Source organism: Clavelina lepadiformis, chromosome 9, assembly GCF_947623445.1.
Source record: "Clavelina lepadiformis chromosome 9, kaClaLepa1.1, whole genome shotgun sequence".
NCBI lineage: Eukaryota > Metazoa > Chordata > Ascidiacea > Aplousobranchia > Clavelinidae > Clavelina > Clavelina lepadiformis.
Window position 1 is genome coordinate 10,739,567 of NC_135248.1, and position 23,186 is coordinate 10,762,752.

The 23,186-nt window shown below is 35.1% G+C and overlaps 3 protein-coding genes and 1 pseudogene across 4 annotated transcripts; 2 read left to right on the forward strand and 2 right to left on the reverse strand.

Annotated features, from left to right (window-relative positions):
• Nucleotides 1-3,808: 3,808 nt before the first annotated feature.
• LOC143471387 (uncharacterized) lies at nt 3,809-6,856 on the reverse strand. Its single transcript, XM_076969849.1, has 8 exons — nt 6,802-6,856; nt 6,511-6,652; nt 5,321-5,486; nt 5,159-5,168; nt 4,930-5,001; nt 4,736-4,840; nt 4,443-4,585; nt 3,809-4,369 (listed from the first exon to the last, which is right to left on the reverse strand). Exons 1-8 carry the CDS (start codon nt 6,854-6,856, stop codon nt 4,115-4,117), a joined length of 948 nt encoding a protein of 315 aa, XP_076825964.1. The 3' UTR covers nt 3,809-4,114.
• A 2,978-nt stretch (nt 6,857-9,834) lies between these two features.
• On the reverse strand, nt 9,835-11,822 carry LOC143471071 (uncharacterized). Its single transcript, XM_076969417.1, has 5 exons — nt 11,680-11,822; nt 11,295-11,476; nt 11,021-11,128; nt 10,621-10,763; nt 9,835-10,502 (listed from the first exon to the last, which is right to left on the reverse strand). Exons 2-5 carry the CDS (start codon nt 11,449-11,451, stop codon nt 10,248-10,250), a joined length of 663 nt encoding a protein of 220 aa, XP_076825532.1. The 5' UTR covers nt 11,452-11,476; nt 11,680-11,822; the 3' UTR covers nt 9,835-10,247.
• A 2,865-nt stretch (nt 11,823-14,687) lies between these two features.
• LOC143470549 (calcium homeostasis modulator protein 6-like) lies at nt 14,688-16,976 on the forward strand (annotated as a pseudogene). The gene is made up of 3 exons (XR_013119377.1): nt 14,688-15,440; nt 15,903-16,124; nt 16,249-16,976. The product of XR_013119377.1 is annotated as a calcium homeostasis modulator protein 6-like (transcript).
• Nucleotides 16,977-20,455: 3,479 nt separating this feature from the next.
• Nucleotides 20,456-22,807, forward strand: LOC143470491 (calcium homeostasis modulator protein 6-like). Its single transcript, XM_076968659.1, has 3 exons — nt 20,456-21,369; nt 21,531-21,752; nt 21,974-22,807. Exons 1-3 carry the CDS (start codon nt 20,863-20,865, stop codon nt 22,211-22,213), a joined length of 969 nt encoding a protein of 322 aa, XP_076824774.1. The 5' UTR covers nt 20,456-20,862; the 3' UTR covers nt 22,214-22,807.
• Nucleotides 22,808-23,186: the final 379 nt, after the last annotated feature.

The following is a 23,186-nucleotide window of genomic DNA, read 5'->3' on the forward strand; positions in this document are numbered from 1 at the left end:
ATACGATTGTATTTCATAAACGATAAAAACTAGGCACGTCTACACAGCAGTACCGGTATCGGTAGAATGTCATAAAGCTTGACAAATCAAGCGTAAAACAATGTATCACTCCTCCCCCTCCAATTAATTTCGCTCTGACATTGTTTGAACATCGATCAGCATGACAGGCTATAGGCTAAGTTTACGGTAAATTCAACGACAAACTACGATATAATCACGAAGCAAACGTCATTACTTTTGTTACCAAGATGAATTTGTGAATTTTGAAGGAAACTTTTTCGACTACGTATGTTATAGTGGGCCACATAAAAAACAAGGTTTACAAAAACAATTCTTTAAACACAGCAAAATGGTGCAATAGTGACAGAAACTATGGTCATCACACCAATAAAAACAAACGAAAATCAAGGTACAGCATTTCTATGCAGAAAATGTAAACACAAACATTACATTACAAACCACAGCAAAATTTAAAAAAATTTGTTATAAAAGAAATTTATACATATGATGACTATACCAACACAATAGCACAAACACAATAAAGAGCATCGGTGGGCTACAAATCACACTTCATGCCAATAACATTGCAAAAGGTATAAAAACGTGAGATTGATAGCTAAAATAGGCTGTATATAAACGGATCCGAAATAAAATACCATCATATACTTGAAACTGTGGTATATAAAACGCAAATCATAGGAAAGTAGTCAACAACATAAAATTAAGCATCACACAAACAAACAACTAATACGTTTCGACGTCTGGGTAACGATTAGGGCGACGTGGGCTTCGGCGAAGTCGACCGTTATTTCGGGAGTTACTAACGTTTTCTTCAACTTCAAACGGATACTTGTCAAGATTCAATTCGACGCGATTACAGTAGAATCACTTCTTTTGCTGCTCTTTGGCCTTCTACTAAGTGCGTCTTCATTGAAGTGCTTTGATCCAGACCGATTGATCAACTTAAAATCAAAATCAGCCAATATTTCAAATCAGCGCGCACATTGACTGTATGTTTCTTTTGCTGTCCACAGCCACTGTAACGAAGCGTGGTCATTGCGAAGAAGAAAAGGTGTGCCAAGATAACAACGAAATTTCTGCACCCCATAAACAATTTCCATGAGTTACTTCCTCGTCGTGGAATAATTTCCTTCTGCTTTCGTTAAAGACCTACTTGCGTATGAAACTGGGTGCTCTTCACCATCTACAATCTGTGACAAAACACAGCCAAGCGAAGAGTTTAAAGCATCTGTATCGAGGATGAACTGTTGCGAAGTCCGGGTATCTCAATACCGGGTTTGTTACGAGTATGTCTTTCAACAAGTTGAATGAGTGTAAACATTTACCATTCCAGCAGAACTGTTATTGAGACTTCGTCAAATCGTACAGTGGGCCCGCAATTTTGGCAAAATCTCTGACAAATTTGCGATAATATGATGCGAGTCCCAAAAACGGCTTACATCCTTTATCGACGAGGGCGCAGGCCAATTGGAAGCGGCTGAGATTTTCTCCGGATCGCAGGATACATCAGATTTTGAAACCACATGACCGAAGAATCTAACTTCTTCTTTGAACAAATTGCTTTTAGACGGTTTAAGTTTGAGGCCACCTGCAATTAATCGGGAAAGTACGTCGTCCAATTTGTGCAGATGATCTTGAAAGGTGCGTGCGAATATGATGATGTCATCCAGGTAAGCTAATGCAACATTGCATTCAACCCCATCGAGCACTATCCGCATCAAGTGTTGAAACGTGGCAGGTGCGTTGGTTATTCCAAAAGGCATAACATTAAAATTGAATAACCCTCGATGGCACGTAAACGTTGTTTTTTCAAGGTCGTCTTCACTTATCGGTATTTGCCAGTAACCAGATTTAAGGTCCAGTGTGGTAAATATTTGCACCCCGAGAGTTGATCTAAAGTTTAGATTCTAAACTTTCATCGATCCGTGGCAAAGAAAAACTGTGCTTCTTAGTGCAATCATTGACAGCCCTGTAGTCAATGCAAAACCTTGCTTTGCCGTCCTTCTGCAAAATTAATTAGTAAAATATAATAAAAACAGCAACAGCAGATACGAGAGACCAAAAAAAAGGACAGGTCCTCGCTCTGGACACTCGAACGTAGACTGACTCCAAAGGTGACCTTTTTTCAGGAAGGCAACTACTCACGCCTGAAGCAAATGCGGGACACCAATCGAAAAAGGACACGCAATGATTACGCGTTCGACAACATCGAAACACTGACGCGCCAAAAAGAACAAAATCAAATAAGACAGTGGACAAAAGAAATCAGGGTGATACAACACTAACAAAATAACAGCGTGGGTAAACACACGAAAAACAAATAAACAACGGTGCGAAATATCATATTGCGACACAAGTGACCATCAGCCTTTCTGCTTCATGTTTGTTACGCAGTCCAGCTATCAAAGCGTTATACAAGACGTCATTCTTCGTGCCTTCATCTTCCGGTTTCGGGTATGCAATTGCTCCCAAATTGACAAGAGCGTTGACGTAACTTCGATTCGTTTCACCTAAAGCTTGGGTTCTTTGTATAAGCTCTTGTTTGACCTTGTTACATCGAAGTGAGGAACAAGCAACTTCATCAGCTTTGGACTTTAGTTCTTCGTAATTCATGGTGACTACCTCCGCACCATTGCATTTATTTCCAACTTCACCTCTTCCGGTAAACTCAACATAATAGCATATTTTCGAGCAGCTGCTGTTGCGTTCACACTGTCGCAGAAACTTTCAAACGTGGATAAAAACGAGCTAAAATTTTCTCCAAGTTCAAACTTCGGAGGAGGGTAAAAAAATTCATCGTGGATAAAACCTGGTCCAGATCACTTTCTTTATACACGTTTTGAAACTGCAGGTCCGGCCGTGCTCTCCAAAATGTTACCGGCCTCTTTCTAGTGCTGGTTCGAAGAGACCTGCAGTTAACTATCGGATTGTATTTTAAAAACGATAAAAACTAGGCACGTCTGCCAGTAGTACCGGTATCGGTAGAATGTCATCATCACTGGTAGTAGCAAGAGACAAAGCGCAGCCAAATCGATCGAATTAATTTCTCTCTATGTCGTAGACTCAAAGCAACCATATTTGTTGAAACGTTACATAAGTATGTTTGTCAAACTTTTTTATGTTATGTTTTCAATTGAAAAGTGCAAATTTTTTATATTTTCATTTCTTCATGAATCCATTTCGGTTTATTCCTACCTGTTTACAGCTCGGATTCTACATTGCGGTCAGAGTGCCTTGTTGGTTAGTCCCACAAATAATTAAATCCGCATTAAAAATATTTGCTAAATAAAGTTTAATTAACGAGAGGGTGCTGACTAGGGATGGGTCGATACGAACCCGAATAGATTCGCCGAATAGCGCCTTTATGGAAGATTCGGGCGAACACGAATACCAACAATGGCGAATCCGAATACAATATTACTTATAAATTAATTGAATTTTGTTAAAAATGATGATCTAATTTCCGGACAAAGCTAAACTAGATTCAATAGTACTTACAAAACGATTTTGCTTTTTCAATCGTTTTTAAACACTATTTCTCGAAAGAAAGCGGTTTGTTTATCGATTACGTCATTTTACAAGCAAGGCTGGACAGATTTTGGATGAAATTTTATTGTTTGGTTTTAAAACGAATAGATTCGGGATTTGTTCGTGTGGACCTTCATGATATTCGGGTTCGCACGAACCCAAATAATCTTTCTCGCGGCACATCCCTAGTGCCGACAGATCAGCTAAGACACTAAACTCTTAATTAAGAGAACGAAACTCGAATATTCACCTTCAGAACTATTGGACGTCAGATTATTATATTATATTACATTTAAGCTATTATTAAAATAAAGTGGCGTGACAAATCAGATGAAAAGAAATGCAGAAAAGCATGCAAAAGCAATAATATACAGCAATTAAATAATGTAACAGAAATGTTAAAATAGTTGACAATTATAATGTAATGGATTCAATTTGATAAAAAAGTAAATTGACCATTTACAATATTATATTCACTAAAAAGTTACCAGCAGTATACGTAACATATCACTTCATTCTACTTATGTTCACTCAAACGTTGAAATAAGTTGGACAGCGAAATATCTTACAGAGTACAGACCACACAGACCAGCTCACGACCAGCAATATATGGTTCACAAGGCAAAGAATTACATTCGATTTCAATTAGAAATAAATATTCTCCGTGTTGTTCGCCTTGCGTGCCTGGCACAACTTGCGGTTTGTCATCTACACATATTGGAGATGTTGAATGCTTCGCAGTATGAGCACTTCCCATCATGTAACCTGTATATTCTTTTGTCCATCCGTCTGGGCATATGTCTCGTCCAGGTATCATGAGCTGTAAAAGTTTATTTCTCAAGGAAATTGTCAGGTAAATAAAGCGAGTTAAGAACCTTTAGTCATATTTTTACTTGATTACTTCGTCTTTGGGCCAAATAAATTGCGCATGGAATTGAATGAAGGTTCAGTGAGTTGCCTTCTGTAAGTGATAAATCGAACAAAGTGTTGACCCAAGAGGAATCCCGATACTCAACTCCATACAATCTTCCACTACCTGGAAATTTGAAACCATACTGCATGTAAACGTAACAACAATTTAATTTCAGATAATTCATGTATAATATACGTGAAGTGGTCATCAGAATATCTATATCTTTGGAAAATTGTTAGATCTGACAGGTTACATTGCAAGTTGGGTTTTTACCTTGCCATCCATCCAGATAGCGACCTGGTGAATATGTAACATTGTGATGAAGACAGTATTGAGACGAACCACCTGTATGACTGTAATATGATCCTGCTGCGTAACCTTGAAATATTTGTATTTAGCAGAATGAATGTAGGACTCTTTGGCTAGCTTTGTTTTATAACACTGTTTACAATGTTAACAGAGGTTACCATTATACACAAGTTCGTTGCTTGTTCCAGAGCATTCACGTCGACCCCATCGTATGTAAGGCACTCCCGTTCCTGTATAAATGGGAATAAATGTTTTCCACTATGCTTGATAAATATTTACAATAGATTGAGTTGTTCTAAGCAATCCTTGTCTCCGCTTCATCAAAACTGCCATCACGCAAAAAAAATCTGCTAAACCTGGGATAAACTTCAGTTTTCGATTTCTAACCTGTTGTTGTCTGAAACAGATAAATGCAAATCTGTAGGTTGGATATATAATTAATCGTTAGAGATAGGACTATTTTTCAATTTAAAAGCAATCTTTGCTATAATATTGCACACATCTAACACAACTGATTGAAGCTGCTGCAATAACAAAAGTTAAACTTACCAATTGCGTATCGTCGCTTGATGGCGATCTTCTGCTGATGCGATGCGGATGGTTGTCTGCTAAATTTTCTTCTTTCTTGGTAAATAGAAAGGTTTCAGAATTTCTGCGGTAACGATTCTCGAGTTGAGCTGTCCTTTGTGACATTCCAACAAGTTTTGCTTGCATTCTGTGAAATTAATAGTTCTGAAATTAACAGTGCTTAATATGCTAGAAAAGTTTTTTTCTTAAAATATGATAATATATAATTTTAAATTCAATATTCTCTTGATTGGGTCAGAAATTATTAAGAAATTCTTATATTAACATACAAGCTAATGAATATTTGTTAATGTTACGTATAAAATGTTAACGATACATGCAACATCGTTAATATAAAAAACAGCTCGTTAACTTCCAATATCATTTTTACTTACAATCGCAGAGAGTTGTTCGCGTTAAACGCATATATTGCACATCCAGCACATAACAAGGCAACAAATAGGCAACTCAAAAGATTCAACAGAGAACATTTGCCATAAAGAAAAGAACGTAAAATTGCTGACTTGTCAACGCTGGAGAGTTTATTAGAATTATTCCTCGTCGCGATGATACGTTTCATTGCAGAAGTTTACAAACTGACTTAATCTTAGTAAAAAATTTCAGCTTTGTCCTGAAATTGGACGTGTGCACTTTTTTAAACTTAATTAACAACCTAAAATATCACATAAAATTCACCCATTACGGTATATAAGGTATATAAGTTATAGGTATTTTAAGTATAAGTCATACAACTACCAACAAGACTTAAATATAAGCTTTAGCAAAACATTTTGTGCAAAAAAATTTGACGGATATTTTACAACATATTTTTTCGAAAATTTGAAATACTTTGGTGCTTTGATTATGTAAATTATAGCATATATTATATTAAATTATTATCATGTGATTATTGTAAACTTGTTTTAAAGCATAATAAATTGCCCTAATGTTACGTGAAAGTAATGAAAATGCTTTTTAACCACTGTGAATTTTAGAAAAACAACTATTATTTTTATTTTAATTCTAGAAAAAACAACTATTATTAATTTTATTTTAATTATAATAGGCTTACTTCATATATTTTTCATTACACTGATCACTGAGGTGTACACAACATTTTGTAATAATATATGTATCTGTTAAACATAAACTCCGATAATCCGTTAATATACATCCCACTACTTCTAGTGTTTTGTACAATAAGGCAAAGGTTATCTGTCACACAAGGGCTTCCATGAAATGGGTCAAGTGTAACCACCCCTTTCGTCGAAGGTAACCATCTTTCTTTGTATGTTATTGGTTGTAATGAACAAACTTGGAGAATGATTTACGCTGGTTTTTGTTTTAGAAATCTTTTTGTGACCTTACCCTACTGACAACTTGTCCCACTTTGTCCTGCTATATAAACGTTTCAATTCTAGTCTACTTTTTGTTATTACTTTAAGTATAAGCACATCAAAAACCTACTCGCTTTCGCAAATTTAAAAGCACTGAAGTTAGTTTTCTGATAAAAGCCATTTATATAGATTTTTGATAGCTTATTGAAAGACAAAAAAAAAACAATTTCCCGCAAGGAAAATTTCGAACCTCTTTACTTTGGATGATATTTGTTGTTTAAAATATTTCAACTAAAACCACCAACATGAATCAGACGTCCGTTTGTTGTGTTATGAAACATGGAAAATATGTGATAAGATTTTATCAGGATGTGCAAAGTTGGTGGATTCGTTTCAATTTTGGTGATTTTTGTATTAGGCATGCAAACAGCTTGTCTTCATTTGATGCATTTTTGTGCTGTGTTAATTTTGAAGGTACAACGTTAAATTTGTTTAGATTACCTAATTTTAATCTTAACAATCTACAAACATTTACAGCAATTAGTGCCTGCGATATTTTCCAGTCAAAAACACGCTTTTTATCCCAAAACAAAACATTGACACCGTCATTCTCATGACTTACAAATTTACTTTATACCGAAAACTTTTACTAAATGTTTAAAGACAATAAAGACCTTTTTCTTCCTTATTATCGTAATTCTCATCTTTATTATATTCTGTTTCAACAAAATACTGCACCTCACGGTCTTTGTGTTACAAAAGGTCGAGTTATGCTGCTAGCCAACAATTTTTTCTCCAAAATAGCGTTGCAACAAATTTGAAATAGGCCTACAGTGAGATTTTACCAAATGTTTAAGACCCTTTTAAAAATTTTGTAAATTTTCTATTGCTATAATTTTTGTTTATGTATTTGTATATATATTACCTACGGTTTCAATTTCACTGAGCATAGTATTGAAATCCATTGCCACGCAAGAAAATAAAATCAAAAATTGCCTGGGATGGATATTTTTCAGTGTGACTGTTGCGAAAGTTCACGTTTTGTAATTCTTTGTTTATTAACCATGCTGACAGGCATGTCAATCTAGCACTGCACTTTGATATGTTTTTAGACGTATATTTAGATGTATTCCAAGAGGTATTTTTAAGTGTGTATGTAGATGTATTCCACGCATATTGTTGCGGCCATTCTTATACACAATGTGTGACTGCGTGTTTGGTATTAATAATTTACCGATATGCCACTTGTGACGCCTTATATTGTTTTCAGTAAGTTTTCTACACACGTACGCGGTTTACGCTATTACCTACAACTCCTTCTTGAGGCATGTTACGCTGCCCGCAATTTCTAATCTCACACCTTAATTAAAGTTCATTGCGGTGTGGTTTTGTGGACAAGAGTTTATTTTTATTCTACGTTTTGGGTTTGTGTAAGAAAGACTGGTGTTTATATTGACGGACAATGAAGAACGTCGTACTAGCCTACACATCCTCGAGTAAATGTTATTAAAACTTAGAAGAACAGAGATTGGTTATGTGACTAGCCGTAAGTGCGGGATATACTGAACTTATAAGTGTTGCAACCTCCTGTTGATTCATTTTCAACAAATAGATTTAGATATTATGTTGTGGTATCTGTAATCATAAATCAAAACACGTTTCGTTGTTTGGAGAAGATCTTTTCCCTTAGGTGATTGTTTTAAGGCCACTTTATGTTTTACTAATTTTTAAAAAGTTTCATTTGCATTACGTTCAGTTATATGCTTTAGCTCAGTGGTTCTTAACCCCTGGGTCGCGGAGCCTTCGAAAATGGGTCGCGACCGAGTCCTGGCTACGACACTGAAAGTGGATATTTCTTTTATCTGTTCTATTCTATACGATACGCGAGAGACCTCCGAAATAAGTGTAATATGCTCAAAATTCAATGTGTGTAATAATGGGGCTGACGCTGAGACCACACGCGCGCCTGAAATTCTCCGAGGTGCGTTCCACGCAGTCGTATCGCATATCAACATGGCTGCCTATATGTATAACCTCAATTATGTAAGCCAGTTCAATGAGATGCGCCCAAGTTGTTCTGTGTTTGCGTCGGAAGCAAAATAACAGGGTTTCTTAGTTTTAATCGTGGAAGCTTCCAAGTTTGTTTGTTACTATTACGTCACCACTTGGGTCGCCGTCGCTCCCACAGGTAAGATTTTGGGTCGCGGCAAGAAAAGATAAACAACCACTGGCTTAGCCATCAGTAAAGCGTATAGATCTCGTCTTTAAAAAAATTCCTTTCAACGGCGACATGTTTAACCGTTCTAAAGAATTTGATTGCAATTGTGTTTGTGCCTTCGTGTAAACGTGTATGCTTACTTTGCTTTTGGCAATCCTGTGTATTTTTACTATGCGAAATTGTTCACGGTGTTAAAGACAAAATGCCTTCCTTGCTTTTTCGTTCCAAGTGTAAATTTACCAAAACTTTGACGGTTTGAATGTGCTCCATGTTAATGATAATGTATTTCACAACCGTATAGAAAGTTTATTTAACTACTTTTTGCTATCGTATCGTAAAGAAATTTTTACTATACTGCACCTACAGTCTACAGTATATGACATTTGCGTTGAAACGTTAAAGCTATGCGCTCGATTAAAAAGAACGTAACACGTTGCCGATACACATATAGATATTTTCATGTTGTATTATACCGTCTTGTACTTTTAAAGTAGTTTTAGTATTTCATATTTTAGGTTAGTTTGTACATGTTTGTATCCTGTTGCTTGTACACGTTTTCAAGCACTTTATTTCGAACCTGTCCTCCGCTAGCATGAAACACCAAGCCCTTTGAGTTGCTGTAGAAAAAGTAAGTATGCTATGGTAAGTAAGCTTTTAAGCTGGGTTTGGTGCCCGACCGAGAAGCTTATGCTGTTCTTTGCCAGTAAATAAATTTGGTTTTGACTGATTTGACGTTTTGACTTATATGACGGGCCGTTAGCGATAAAACACCTGAAAGAATTTTAATGTGACAGTATCTTGTAGCGCATCTATTCTAAGCCATAAATTTACATTTTTGAACTGCTGTAGTGAATTTAAATCGCTTGCTTTGATCCACTTAAAAACCTCAAATATTCTCAAAAACCTTTTCTATTACTTTCTCATTCCAACAAACAACATGATCTTGGTAAGCTATATCCTTTAACTTTTTAGAATTTATCAATGCTACAACCCAAAAGAATCTCGATTAACGAAAGGTTTGATTAAAATGTTCACATACCGCATATATTTCGAACTCGTATGTAATATTTAGACCGACAAAGTCCTAAATTTGTAAATTAGTAACAAGTATATACTTGATTGCAAAACTAAAATTACAAATAGATCAATTTATGATGAAAACAAGGCTAAGCCATTTTCGAACAGTATTATTACATTTATTAGTTCAAGAAATGCATTATAGAAAATGCATATTGGAGAAGATAACACAAAAGTTTAACTTTCTTAGAGTAAATTTCTTAGTGTGATAGAAAGTTCGATGATATTTGTAACTACTATCATAGCATTAATCGTTAGTTTTGTTTGATTTCATAATTCAAAGAGTACAGACCACACAGACCAGCTCACGACCTGCAATATATGGTTCACAAGGCAAAGAGTGACAGTCAGTTTCAACCATGTACAAGTATTCTCCGTGTTGTTCGCCTTCTGTGCCTGGCACAACTTGTGGTTTGTTATCTACACATATTGGAGATGTCGTATGCTTTGCACCATAAGCATTTCCCATCATGTAACCCGAATATTCTTTTGTCCAACCATCTGGGCATGTGTCTCGTCCAGGTATCATGAGCTTTATAAAAAGTTTTGAAGCTTTTTTGCTACTATAGTTTAAAAGTTGCGCCAGCTTACAACGATGTATAGCTGCTATATTTATTTTTCTTAGGTGAAGGTTTTGAGCTATTTATTACCTGGTTGCTTCTTTGTCTTGCTAAGCAAATCGCGCAAGGAACAGAATGAAGACTTAATGAAGCACCTTCCGTAAGTGACAGGTCTAATATTGAGCTAACCCACGACGAATCTCGATACTCCACACCATAAAATCTACTTAGACCTAAGTTGAGAATATAAACAAAAATAAACCAAGTAATTATTCAAGCATCATTATCAAATACCATGTTAAGTTTAATATCTATTTCGATTTCATATCCCACAAGCAATGAAGGATTTTTTAAATAAATTTCCTTTTTTATAACTTTCCAAAAGATATCAGAATCAGATGCTGTGATAAGTGGTATTTTTTTAAAAACCAAGATTTTTAAACATTTCTTTCTTCTAAAAATTATAAGAATGTATTTCACCGCAACTTGCCTTGAAATCCTTCCTGGTATCTACCAGGACTGTAAGTAACATTGTTATGAAGGCACAGATATTGAGATGGTCCACCCGTGTGGGAGTAATATGCACCAGCTGCGTAACCTTACAAATATGAAAGCAAATCGTTAACATTCTAAAAAAAACTTATTTGATGCGTTGGAAAAATTACATAGTCATAGCTGCTTATAGGAAGCAAATATTAACTGTTGCATAAACTTAAAACATTAAGAGCTTAATATGCAAAATATGTATCTGGATCTGTACGGACCATTATAAACCAACTCGTTGCTTGGTCCAGAACAGTCACGCCGACCCCATCTGACGTAAGGCACACCTGTTCCTGTGTACGAAAAATTAGCATTGTCGATAAGCTTACGAAAGGACTTTTGGAATATTGCTTGATCAGAAGTTGGCATAAGCTTCATTTCTTTACAACTGACCTGTTGTGCTCTGCAACATAATAAATAATAACAAAATCAACGACTCTTTTTAACATTACGTGCTGTTTTAGACTAAAAAAACACATAAAAAAAACATTGAAGTTTATTTTTAACCAAATTTAAATAATCAAGATCGACCTAAAGTTTCATACAACTTTTTCATAAAAAGGTCTTTAAAATTTCCCAAACTAACTAACGAAGTTTAACAGATACCAATTGCACGTCGTCGCTTGATGGCGATCTTCTGCTTAAGCGATGTGGGAAGTTGTTTACTAATTCTTCTTCTTTCTTGAGTGGCAGATCATTTGAATGTCGACGATAACGATTCTCAAAACGAGCTGTCCAATGCGACATTGCAGTCAGCTTGACTTGCATTCTGTGTAATTTGTATATGGAGTGTACACTGATGTTTATATTCAAATATACAAGCAAATTTATTATTTTATTGCTTACAAACTTTGTATTTATATAGTAGTTCATTTGGTTACTAGCTACTTCTAAAGCTACTCTAAAATGCATTTATTATACATTTTAACAATAGACATGTCTAAAATTGATAATAAAAGTCATTCTAGTCATTATTGTCAACAGATACAATACCGAGTCTATTTGACACAATACTTACAATCGCATTGAGCTATTTGTGTTTAGTGCGTATAACATTGCACATCCAACACATAATACTGCAGCAGCCAGGCAACTCAGTAAACCGAAAAAAGAAATTTTTCCGTAAGCATCTGGTCGCACATTAACTGACTTGTAGCCACTTGAAAATTTCGTAGAAGACTTCATTGATAAAATATCCCGGTTCACTGAAGAAGATATCAAATTATGCGGTAAACTAAGCTTAATTATGTTTACGCTTAACTTATAAAACCTTAAATTTGCAACATTTTCTTGTAGTTACAGGCAGGTATACTGTATGTTATTAAATAGTTTCAAATAAGATCTCTGTTTGATATTTCTGTTTTCCTGCATTTATGCTTCGTCTTATAAAATCTGCCTCGATGGCCTTTTACTCCATTACGACTTGTGAGTGGCCATCTAACCAAAATGACCTTAGTTGATAAGCTGGTTTGCTCACAGAAGATTTTTCGATCCTAAAATACTGTGTACCTCTATACGCCGATGTCTTTCAAACTCAATAAAGTCAGAATCCTGTAACTAGACATCATGAGGGTAAATTTTTTAAACTTAAATCAATACTGCTTAAAAACCAAATAACCCGAAAAAATATTCTGAAATAAAAAGATTACTAACGGATCTTCATTTTTGCCGTTTTTGTGCGGTGGGATTAGTCCTCTGATGCGTATAAGTTATTATTCCATAATTGCCAACAAATTTGCTTTAATGTTTGTCTCAGTGAAGTAGAACGTTTAATGGGCATTTCAGTTTTCTGTTGTCTGAGTCCAATTACTTTGAAATAACAGTTGTCCAAATCTAAACTAACGACATCCTCAAAGCAATGAGAGTTTCGCTAAATGAGAACTTGATCCGTATACGCAACATAGTTAAATAGCTGTTGACAAAAAACAAGACCAACAGAATAAGAAAACATTCTTTCATCAAATTAAACAACAAAAAGCTTAAAATTTTTTTTCTTTGAGTCATTCGTTTTGAAGCGCTTGTCTTACCTTACATGGTTACATGCACAGAGTTTAATTTGTTTTTCAATTTTTAATCAAATGTGCTTATATTAAACCTATAAATTATACTTACACATGCGGATTTCTTCTAATATACCCCCAGGATAAATATGAGGCGTTTAAAACTTCTCGTAGTAATTTTTGAGCAATTATAAGCTCAAAATTTAAAAACATCCTCATACATCACCAATTAGCGTTAAAAAGTTAATTTTTATCCAAGCGCTGACTGGCGCTAAAGGCCCCTTGACAATATTCCACACAGAACAGAGTTATTTAAACTTGAAGTCCTCGCCTATAGCTGCAATCCAATCTCTGAGACCAAATTGTACAGTAAATTGTAAATATTGAATGTCATATTGGTTTTGCATTTATACAATACGGCCCCCGATACAATTAGTTTCTACATAAGCAGGTTCAATAATAATAATTAATCAAAGTGTTCGGCAACTTGTACTGTATTATGATTTTGTTATCTTTGCCGTCCCAAATTTGAATGAAATTAATTGTTACGCCACAATTTAACTTATAGCACCAAAAGATGTTATCCTAAAAGAACTGCTGTTTTGTGATTTTCATTGTGCTGTAATGTGACAATGTAATTATTTTCATATGAAAAACATACATAAACCGCGCTAGATTTTAGTAACTTTCAATGATCTTTTTAACGTTCTCACATCTATTGGGACAGGTAGAACATGTTTTTCACACGATTAATCTTTATACATTTTATCGGCATTTAGCGTTTGTTTCTTTGCGTATTTTTCTCGTGATCACTTTTGTTTTACGGCCCGCAATCCAACGGAATTAAAGATCCCTGATTGTACAGAATTGTTGCTCAACCAATGCAAAAAGAAAGCTTATAACCCAACTACAATAGCCTATGTCAGACCAACGAATAATTATTTAAATTCTGTCAAATTACAATGTTGTATTTGATTTTTTCTAAAGTAATAAAAGGGTACATAGCAGCTTTTAGGAAACTTTGATTTACGCAAAGGCTTAACAATTTTGCATGTGCTTTCCGTAGAAACTATATAGCCGACGGTGTATCTAAAACAGAAGTTAGATATAAGTCTGTAAATTATTTCAAACCTCATATATCTTTGCATTAAAACGCTTGAATGCGTATATGATATAATTAGTCACCGTGAGTACCCAAGGAAATTATGTTGCAAGGCAGAACGCGGACGACTTTACATGCGTCATCAGGCATTATGTCAATAGTGCTATGCAATACGTTGGAAACTGATACGTCCTAATTAGTTTCCTGTTTCTCGTTGGGGCTCATACTGGCAGGAATCTTGTAAGAATTATGACTTCGGGACGCCATATAGCAAGCAGATCAAGTCAATACCCGTCTTTCGGTGACCGTGTGCTACACAGACAAAATAGGGATTGGTAAACGTTAACGTAATTTTTGAAATCCAGTAATTTGACGACCGAAACAAATACATAAGTGATTTGAATAACTTTTTATGCATATTGATATACTTAGTTAGCATTAATATAAGTAGTTAGCATTAGTATAAAGAAATCAGCATCAGCAATCAGTAAGGTGTGCATATAGCCAAAGCAATATTTCTGATTAAGCAGATTCATTGTTTATTTGTTATCGTATATATGTTATATTTTTTATATTAAATAGGTATGAAAAATATTTCAATAAATTTTTCCCTACGTTTAGATATGAAATCTACTTCAATATAATTACAGTTACATTTAAAGCTTATTATTGTTGATAACGTTGTGCTAATAAATTACATAGAACTTTCGATGTGAATGTAGTAACGTGATTATAGGATATAGCTTTAGAAATTTACAATGGCAAAACAGCTTGGAGCCGTTGCCAAGAATCTTCAAGAATATTCCGGCGTAGCTCTTAACACTGGAATTGTGGCAGTGACAGGCGCTGTCGAGCAACTGACAACACTTGCTGTTTATCGTTGCCCGTGCGTCTCAGTATCAGAACTTGGCCCGAACTGCACTGACGTTACCATTGCTGAGAGTGGCAGATGCAGCAACCTCCTGAATTTGGGATACGGTCTTTCGTTCATCATAGCACCAGCTATTGGTCTTTTTCTTTTTGGAATGGTTTCCAATCCCAAAATGTGGAAAATTCTAACCGGTTGTTCAAGGAAGTTTAAGCGGCAGCTTCACGAATTGCAAACAATACTTGCCGTACTAGCTTTGGTTGCTGCAAAAGCCATCATAGCTCCGATTACGTGGGTTGCCTTTGCTTTACTTGATGGAAGGTTCCTGGCCTGTGCTATTACGCCTTTACCTTATGACGTGGAACTTCCCACTTCTGAATATGCTACTTGCGAAAAGGTAAGGACGTTATATTGATATAATAAAGCATGCACGTATAATGACGATTGAAGTCGAGTTAAGTCGGCTATCGCAGTATTTATAAAAAAATGCAACCTGTAAAACAGGAGCTCTACACTTATGGTGTAACATAAATGAAGTTTTATGCTATTATTCCAATGGAACAAACTTGAGCGCTTCAAAGACCGAGGCGTCTGCGTAAACACGCGCATTAACAGTTTCCGAAATGTATATTATGCGCACGGAGGCTTGATTGGCGATCACTTTGCTTGAGCGCTTACGGCATGAGTTACCTTCTTGGATATTTCGGCATATTTAAAATGAATTTTGCGTGTGACGAGACTGAACAAAAGTTTTTGTATTGGTAATCTTGAAGCCCTGCACTATACGACTTGGTCCGACTTAACACCTATTTCGGTTACTTATAGCAAAATACCTATAACTATATGTTGCAAATGTCAGGTTGCCATAGCGAAAACGATCTACAACTCTGACGACTATCACGACAAAAGAAGCTTTTCTCAATTTGTTGGTTGGGTCATTGTGGCTGGACTGGCTGTAATCGGCGTCATCGTCTATTCAGTCACCCAGTGCAGATCCCCTTTGACCTATTACCACGCCAAATATTACAAACTCTACAGGTGACATGAAGAAAACGAGGTTACTGATGAAATGAACAAAAAGGTGGGTTCCTTTCTTTCCTGTTTGTGTTGCTATTTTCCTAGTTACTTGGCATTTGCAAGTAAATCTGTCGTCTTGATTGTCAACCTGTAATTCCTTTTACTAAATTTGTTTTACTTAAAAAAAGGCTCAAAAAGATGCGGAAGCAAATGTTATAAAATTTATGGAAAAGAGACGATCCAAGGAACTTTGGGATCGAATATCAATGGTCTATGAGTTTCATCGCGATGAGAAGAGTTTAGCTTTGTATTCCTATCTTCATGAATGGGTCCTGGAGGAAGAGAGGAAAGCAAATGGGGAAGGCGCTCTTCCGCTTGACATTGAAGAGCATGGACATGGAGAAAATGTAGAAGTTAACGCCGAAACTTTAATACCCAAGTACGCACAAAATTCCTTGTAACTGGATACTAGATACTATAGTGACCAGTGTTTAATGAAGTTGATGTATTCCAGATTTATATTTTTAACTTGAGATGTACATTTTTCTCCTTATAAGTTTTTAAGTCCTTATATGATTTTGAATTTTTTGAGAGAAATTTTGAGGTGCTTTTCGGCGATTTAAAATAAAATGAAAGTGCATGTAAAAATGTGGTTAAATTGTGATAAGCATTGTCGTGCATTCATTTCGCAGTGGAGTCAGAATATCGAATATACATGTGTGTGCTTGGAAAATATAATTATACACCCAGGTATCAAGGAGAACTAAACCGATTTGACAAACAAAATTCGAAAATTTAGCCGAATTTATTTTAATTGAGGTAATTGTAATAGTTATGTTTACATCGTGTATATCACTCCCTGTACCGGAAACCAATTACAGTTGTTACAGAATAAAAACGTATTTCTTAAAATTAAAGGTTTGAAACTTTACGCCATACTGCGCTTGTATTTATAAATGGATGAATTGAAAGGAATGACATTGTCCTAACTAAGTGGTTGCAATTTCAACTCGGTGCATGCTAAAGATCGCAAACACGAAAAAGCAAAGAGATTTGATGACAAAAGATATGACAACAATGATGTTGAATTTTTTGTGAGTTTACTTCTGTCATAACAAACATAAAAGAATATTTTTTCCTATATCAGAATACTACAAATAAAAAAATACAAAATTACGATTTTTCAGATTTTCCTTACGTTCAAGTAAGTTGCAATATAGAAGCATCATAAATCTGCGTTGCAAACGCCGGTTAAAGTATATTGGGCCGTTACAGCATTCCCTTTGCAATTTCCCAAGCATATCATGTAAAATAGACTACTTACCAAAATAGTGTCTTCACATTTTTTCTCAACCATACTAACTAAAGATTTTACTTCATTCATTATAAAATGTGCGCAGTACTTTCTGATTAAAGTAGTTTTAACGGTTTCACGTGTGAAAGTACACTGAACGTCACTGAGCAATTGTCATGCAGGCTTGAATTAAGAAAGTTGCGGAACAAGTTTTAACTACATCATAAAGATAATTTTGAGTGGCATATTTATGACATGATATTATGACTTTTGCTCCTATAGTTTTTGACAGTGCTGCATGAGTACTGATCATTGCGAAAATAATTCAGTTTTAAGCTATTCGAAGATACAATAAACAATAACACGCCAACGTCAAGGCCACATACTGTTCGAATGTGGTAATAATATGCTATATATTTGCACGTTTGACATCGTATCATCATTGATGGTATATTTTATTTTTGTGATTACTCTTACAGCTTTCGCCACGCTTGCAAAAAAATAGTTTTGCGAAAATTTTCAGATAAAATTTCCACCGCTTGTAGTTCCTTGGTGGCAGTTTTGATTTTGTTTGTTGAATCTATTTAGCCTATTCTCTTTACTATTCTCAGATTTATAGGTTTAACATTTAACACTCATACCTATTATGTGGGATCCAATCATATTCGGCTTTTATATAATCTAATTTTCTCTGCACGAAAAAAGGTCTACGTTCAAGATGTTTTTTGTTATAGTCACCAGAATTAATTTACGCAGCGTTCCATTTGTTTTACACTTGTGCGTGTACAATATATTGCACATATTTACTTAAAACTTCAATTGGTTTTCACCGCACTGCACTAAATTTAAAGAGAACACTTAAAACGCATTTACACAAACGATGGTGTCTGCTTGTAAAGAATTCATTAGTGTGGCTATTTTTATTCCAGTATGAACCTTAGCTGTTTTGTCACGAACGATAAAGAAGTTTGATAACTTCTCAGAAGCTTCAGAATTAGCGTCGGCCCTTCAGCTTAAAACTTTTCAAACTACATTTCAACTCTCAAGTATGTCAGCACTCGATTTTCAGATACAAGTACAGGCCTGTCTATACGACCATAGTTTTGTTTGTTCTTATATTAGCGTCCCAATTCGGTCGGCTCGGCAACCGGTGTTCAACAACATCATTCAATTTAGCCTCAGCAATTTCTTTCTCTTTCACGTGTACTCTGATTGCATGTGGACGATGATTCGCGACACGATTTGTTGTTCGTCGAAGGCGTTTGTTGTTTTGCTGGCGTTAATTTCTCTGTTTTCAACTATGTTATTGCGTTTGACACTACACTACAGTATTTGAGTGGAATGGTCGGTTCTGGCTAGACAGTCACTCGTTTGGAAAGAAACGATCGTGAACTAAACGAACCCGTTACAGAAACATTTTAAACACCACACGAAGGCGTCGGTAACAATTTGCAATTTTCGAACTATTTATATTTTGCGAATTTTAAAATTGTGTTATTAATATAAAGCGGAGTTAACAACATACAAATAAATATTCAAATTAGCTGCTTGAAGAAATAAATTGTTTCCATCTTTTGTTGCGAATTTAATCTCTATGTTTACGCAAAATATGGCAAGGTCAAATTACATTTTGACAATTAAGATAATATTAACTTATGCATAAAAATTTCAGAGTATTGCTAACGCCTATGGAGCTTCCATAGTTTTGCACGGTAAGAGGTTTTAAAAATTGAGTACTACTATAAATTTTCATGTTGCATTGGCGTAATGTGAATAATGTTCCGGGAAATTCTAATAATATTGGACTTTCCACGTCTTATGATCGCATGAGTTTCAACATGCAAGGCAGTTTATTAATGCCATTTCCCGTCTTCTTATATATCAGACAACATGTTACATGAGTTATCTTACTTTACTTCCTCATACTGTTGAAATATATTATTAAAACGTCTCTCTTGTGTAAAGTGTAACTTCCCACTTTGTATACATTTTGTTCAGGTTTGGCGAAGATCTTTTGATGTAAATTAATTAATCTTTTGTTTGACTTCAAGTGGAAAAATAATTAATCTAGGTGATTTTAACTTTACATCTTAATATTGAAATAATCAAATCATTGATTAAATCATCTTATATTCTGATCATATGTATATTGAACTGACAAATACTACTTTATGCTATTTGTCGGTTTACCTTAACACAATTAGACGTTGAGTTGTACTGGAAAATGACTTATCGAAATGACATATGCAATTGCTTTGAGTTAACAACTTTATCATCAAGAAGAAGGTTAAATACAGTGATATAATATAATACTATACGGTATACTTTGGCCAAATATGGAACAGCGCAGGCAACAGCAAACAACAGACCTCCAACTTAATCAGTGACAAACTTGCAAGATTAGATCATTAACAACCTCGCCCTAAGAGACAATCTTATACTTATATTGAGACAGATCCGTCCAATGTACCCCATGTAGCGAAATACAAAGAAACGCAATTTTCACAGATCGCATATAGCGCGTGTACACAAAACTAAATCAAATGTTAAAAAAATGACAGAAGTGACGTTTTTTTCAATCGCATATAAACGGGGTTGACAACTTGACACCAGTCTCTACTCAAAAATAAGGACGAAAGAAGAATACTACCTCAAACAGTGCACAACAGAAGGCAATCAATGTTCTTAAAAAAAACAAGACACTTTATGCATGTTCTTAATTTTGGTAGAAAATGGTATACTAAAAGTGCCGAAATGCCCAAAATAGGAACCTCTGCCCTAAAAATGAGACAAAAATAAGGACGCAAGTGAAAATAAGGACATTTCCAAGAAATAAGGACAAAAATATTTTCAAAGACAAAGACCTTCAAAATAAGGACAAACAAGAAATAAGAACGGTATCGTATGGTAAGGTATGATAACCCTGCATATAGGAGACACTTTTAATTCTTGGAGCCATTTAATCTCGGCAACGGTAATTGATAAATCGTTACCTTATAAGTAATAAGGTAATTAACAGGGCCAGGGACGTTTTTATAGTATGACGTCAGATAACGTGATGCGCATAATTTAGTTTATTTCCGGCTGCACAGTAATAAAAACTTTTGGGTAGTAAACATTGCACACAGCTGTACAATGTACATTACAATAGCAATCGAATCGCATTACGAAGCAATCGTCGTCCTGAATTTTCTGCTTTTTACACTTGTTTAATTATTACAGTTTATTGAAAAGAAAGGTAGGAAAATGTTTCTTAGATTATAACTATGGGTACGTTGACGGCAGACAACAGCTACAGCTTTGATTGACAGCTGACTTCGAGTTTAAATAATACGATAACTTATTTGCCGTCTCATGGCTGTGTCAATGATGTCCTATCATTGCATTTTTATTGTTCTTATATTTTGTAACAGTGTTATGTTTTCTTCAACGGAAAATAAAGTTCTAAAAAACTGAGGTTGAACTAAATCAAAAAGCAAAAAAAGTATAACAATCATATCACAGTATTATGGCAAAGCAACTTGGAACTTTGGCAAAGACGCTTAAGGACTACAGCGGAGTAATTGCAAGCACTGGGATTGTGGCAGTGACCGGCGCCATAGAACAGCTTGTCACTTTAGCCTCATACCGTTGTCCTTGCGTCTCACTGGCTGAACTTGGACCAAACTGCACTGACGTTTTGCTAACTGAAAGCGGTAGATGCAGCAACCTTTTGAATATAGGTTACGGATTGTCTTTTATTATTGCGCCAGCTATTGGTCTCTTTCTATTTGGAATGGTGTCCAATCCCAAAATGTGGAAAACATGTACTGGCTTCATCAACAAAATCAAGCGTTTCAAACGTGACTGGGTCGAAATTTTGAAAACGGTTTCCCAGATTGCAGCAAAAGCTACCATAGCACCGATTACATGGGTGGCCATTGCCTTATTGGATGGAAGATTTCTCGCTTGTGCTATTACTCCTTTACCTTACGACATTGGTCGGCCGACATCACAATATGACAACTGTGAAAAGGTCAAACGTTAAGTTAACTATGTGTTTCCTGATCGACTCAAATCATTGAGATATTCTTTGTAATTATATAGTCTTTTGGTTTTGGTTACTCGTAACATGTTGAGTAAAGAAAATAGGTTTGTCTTTCTTTTAAAGTTATTGATGTATTCAATTCAACGTAGGTGGCGATTGCAAGTAAGGTTTACAACTCTGACGACTACCTGGACAAAAGAAGCTTTTCCCAAGTTGTTGGCTGGATTCTGGTTTCTGTGCTCGCTATTGCAGGCATGATTGCTTACACCGTTGTGCAATGTGTCTCTCCGCTGACTTACTATCACGCCAAATATTACAAGCTTTACAGAGCACATGAAGAGAACGAGTTTAACGACGAAATGAACAAAAAGGTGAAAAGTGTCTTTAACAAACCTCCATTCATATCTAAAACCTATACAGAACGCTTATACAAAAGAGGTGCAATACGTTGCTATACAACATCACTAAAGCAAGGATTCAGGAAATAATAAAAGCATTTACTAAAATATGAAGCTGATCTTTATACCTAGACTTTATTCAAAGTTTTCAACCTCTAAACTTAATGGAAACATCTTTTAACATCATATTCTAGGCTCAAAAAGATTCCGAAGCGAACGTTTTGAAATTTATGGAGAAGAGAAGATCAAAAGAAATCTGGGACCGAATATCATCCGTCTACGACTTTCAACGCGACGACAAGAGCTTGGCTTTGTATTCCTATCTTCATGATTGGGTTCTGGAAGAAAAAAAGAAAGAAAAGAAGAAGGAAGAAACCTCACTTGCGGCTCACTCTGAAGAAAACGGAGCTAATTTAGCTTCTGAAATCGTTTAGTCACTTCTGGGAACACCATGATTCCTGCTCAGTGGTGGTATCATCTTATTTCTAAGAACGTTTTGACGCTATAAAACATTTATACTATAAATGTTTTGGAATAAAGTTTTTAAACGTACCTTGGTAAGTACATCTACGTGACATGATGAAGCTAATTGTGCTAAAAGTTGCTTGGGTAAACAAGCAGAACGTCAATGTTACCGCTTTAGCCAGAGTGCACTTACACCATCTATTTGCAGACATTATTTTTGTATACAAGTATTGTATGCATACGTGTTTCTATTAAACTAGAAAGGTACAATAAGTGCCACTGAGTAATCGCTTGTTATATTGACCCGAACAATGGATTTATTTAATGGACTTTGTTGTGTTAAAAATTCCTGTAGTCCTCCGTGTAGAAACCGTTGTTACTTTAAGAATAAGTGCAACTAAAGATTTGCACATTCACGATTTTTTTCTATGGCCTTCAAAGCATTTCAGGTTATTTTTATTGGTATGCTGCAAAAAAAAAACATAAATCAAAGAAATAAAATCTTTTCCTCTTGATTTTAATAAAACAAACTAATTTTATACAAAACAAACTATTTTTTATGGAATAATGCAGGTTTTAAAACATGCTTAGACTGATGGTAGTTTTGCACATTTCTATGGCTTTCTTTTTCACATGTATTTTTGATTTCAGTAAACGTTCTTGAAAAGTTAAATTATTAAAACAGTTTAAACCTAACAAAATATTTACTGCGTACAATTTACTGAATTTATTTAAAATCTTTTTTTATAATAACATTAACACAAAATAATTCAAAACTTCGAGAATCTGCAAGTATAATTGGCAAAAATATAAGTCGCATGACCATGCACGGCCAACCTTTTCTTACGGATGAATGAATATCACAAAACTGACTTAAACGGGTTATGTAAACAACAAAGAAATGTATTTCATAGTTTGTAACAGAACTTCCCGAATCAATGT

Bases quoted from the DNA above. Each gene is read 5' to 3' on its own strand.
- LOC143471387 (XM_076969849.1), bottom strand. From the start codon at position 6,856: ATGGCTTTTATCAGAAAACTAACTTCAGTGCTTTTAAATTTGCGAAAG. The intron at 6,653-6,801 runs GTTTTTGATGTG...TCATTCTCCAAG, and splicing joins AAATTTGCGAAAGCGAGTAG to TTTGTTCATTACAACCAATA. The intron at 4,841-4,929 runs GTAACCTCTGTT...AAATATTTCAAG, and splicing joins CAACGAACTTGTGTATAATG to GTTACGCAGCAGGATCATAT.
- LOC143471071 (XM_076969417.1), bottom strand. From the start codon at position 11,451: ATGAAGCTTATGCCAACTTCTGATCAAGCAATATTCCAAAAGTCCTTT. The intron at 11,129-11,294 runs GTCCGTACAGAT...CATATTTGTAAG, and splicing joins CAACGAGTTGGTTTATAATG to GTTACGCAGCTGGTGCATAT. The intron at 10,764-11,020 runs GCAAGTTGCGGT...TTCTCAACTTAG, and splicing joins ATACCAGGAAGGATTTCAAG to GTCTAAGTAGATTTTATGGT.
- LOC143470491 (XM_076968659.1), top strand. From the start codon at position 20,863: ATGGCAAAGCAACTTGGAACTTTGGCAAAGACGCTTAAGGACTACAGC. The intron at 21,370-21,530 runs GTCAAACGTTAA...AATTCAACGTAG, and splicing joins AATATGACAACTGTGAAAAG to GTGGCGATTGCAAGTAAGGT. The intron at 21,753-21,973 runs GTGAAAAGTGTC...ATCATATTCTAG, and splicing joins ACGACGAAATGAACAAAAAG to GCTCAAAAAGATTCCGAAGC.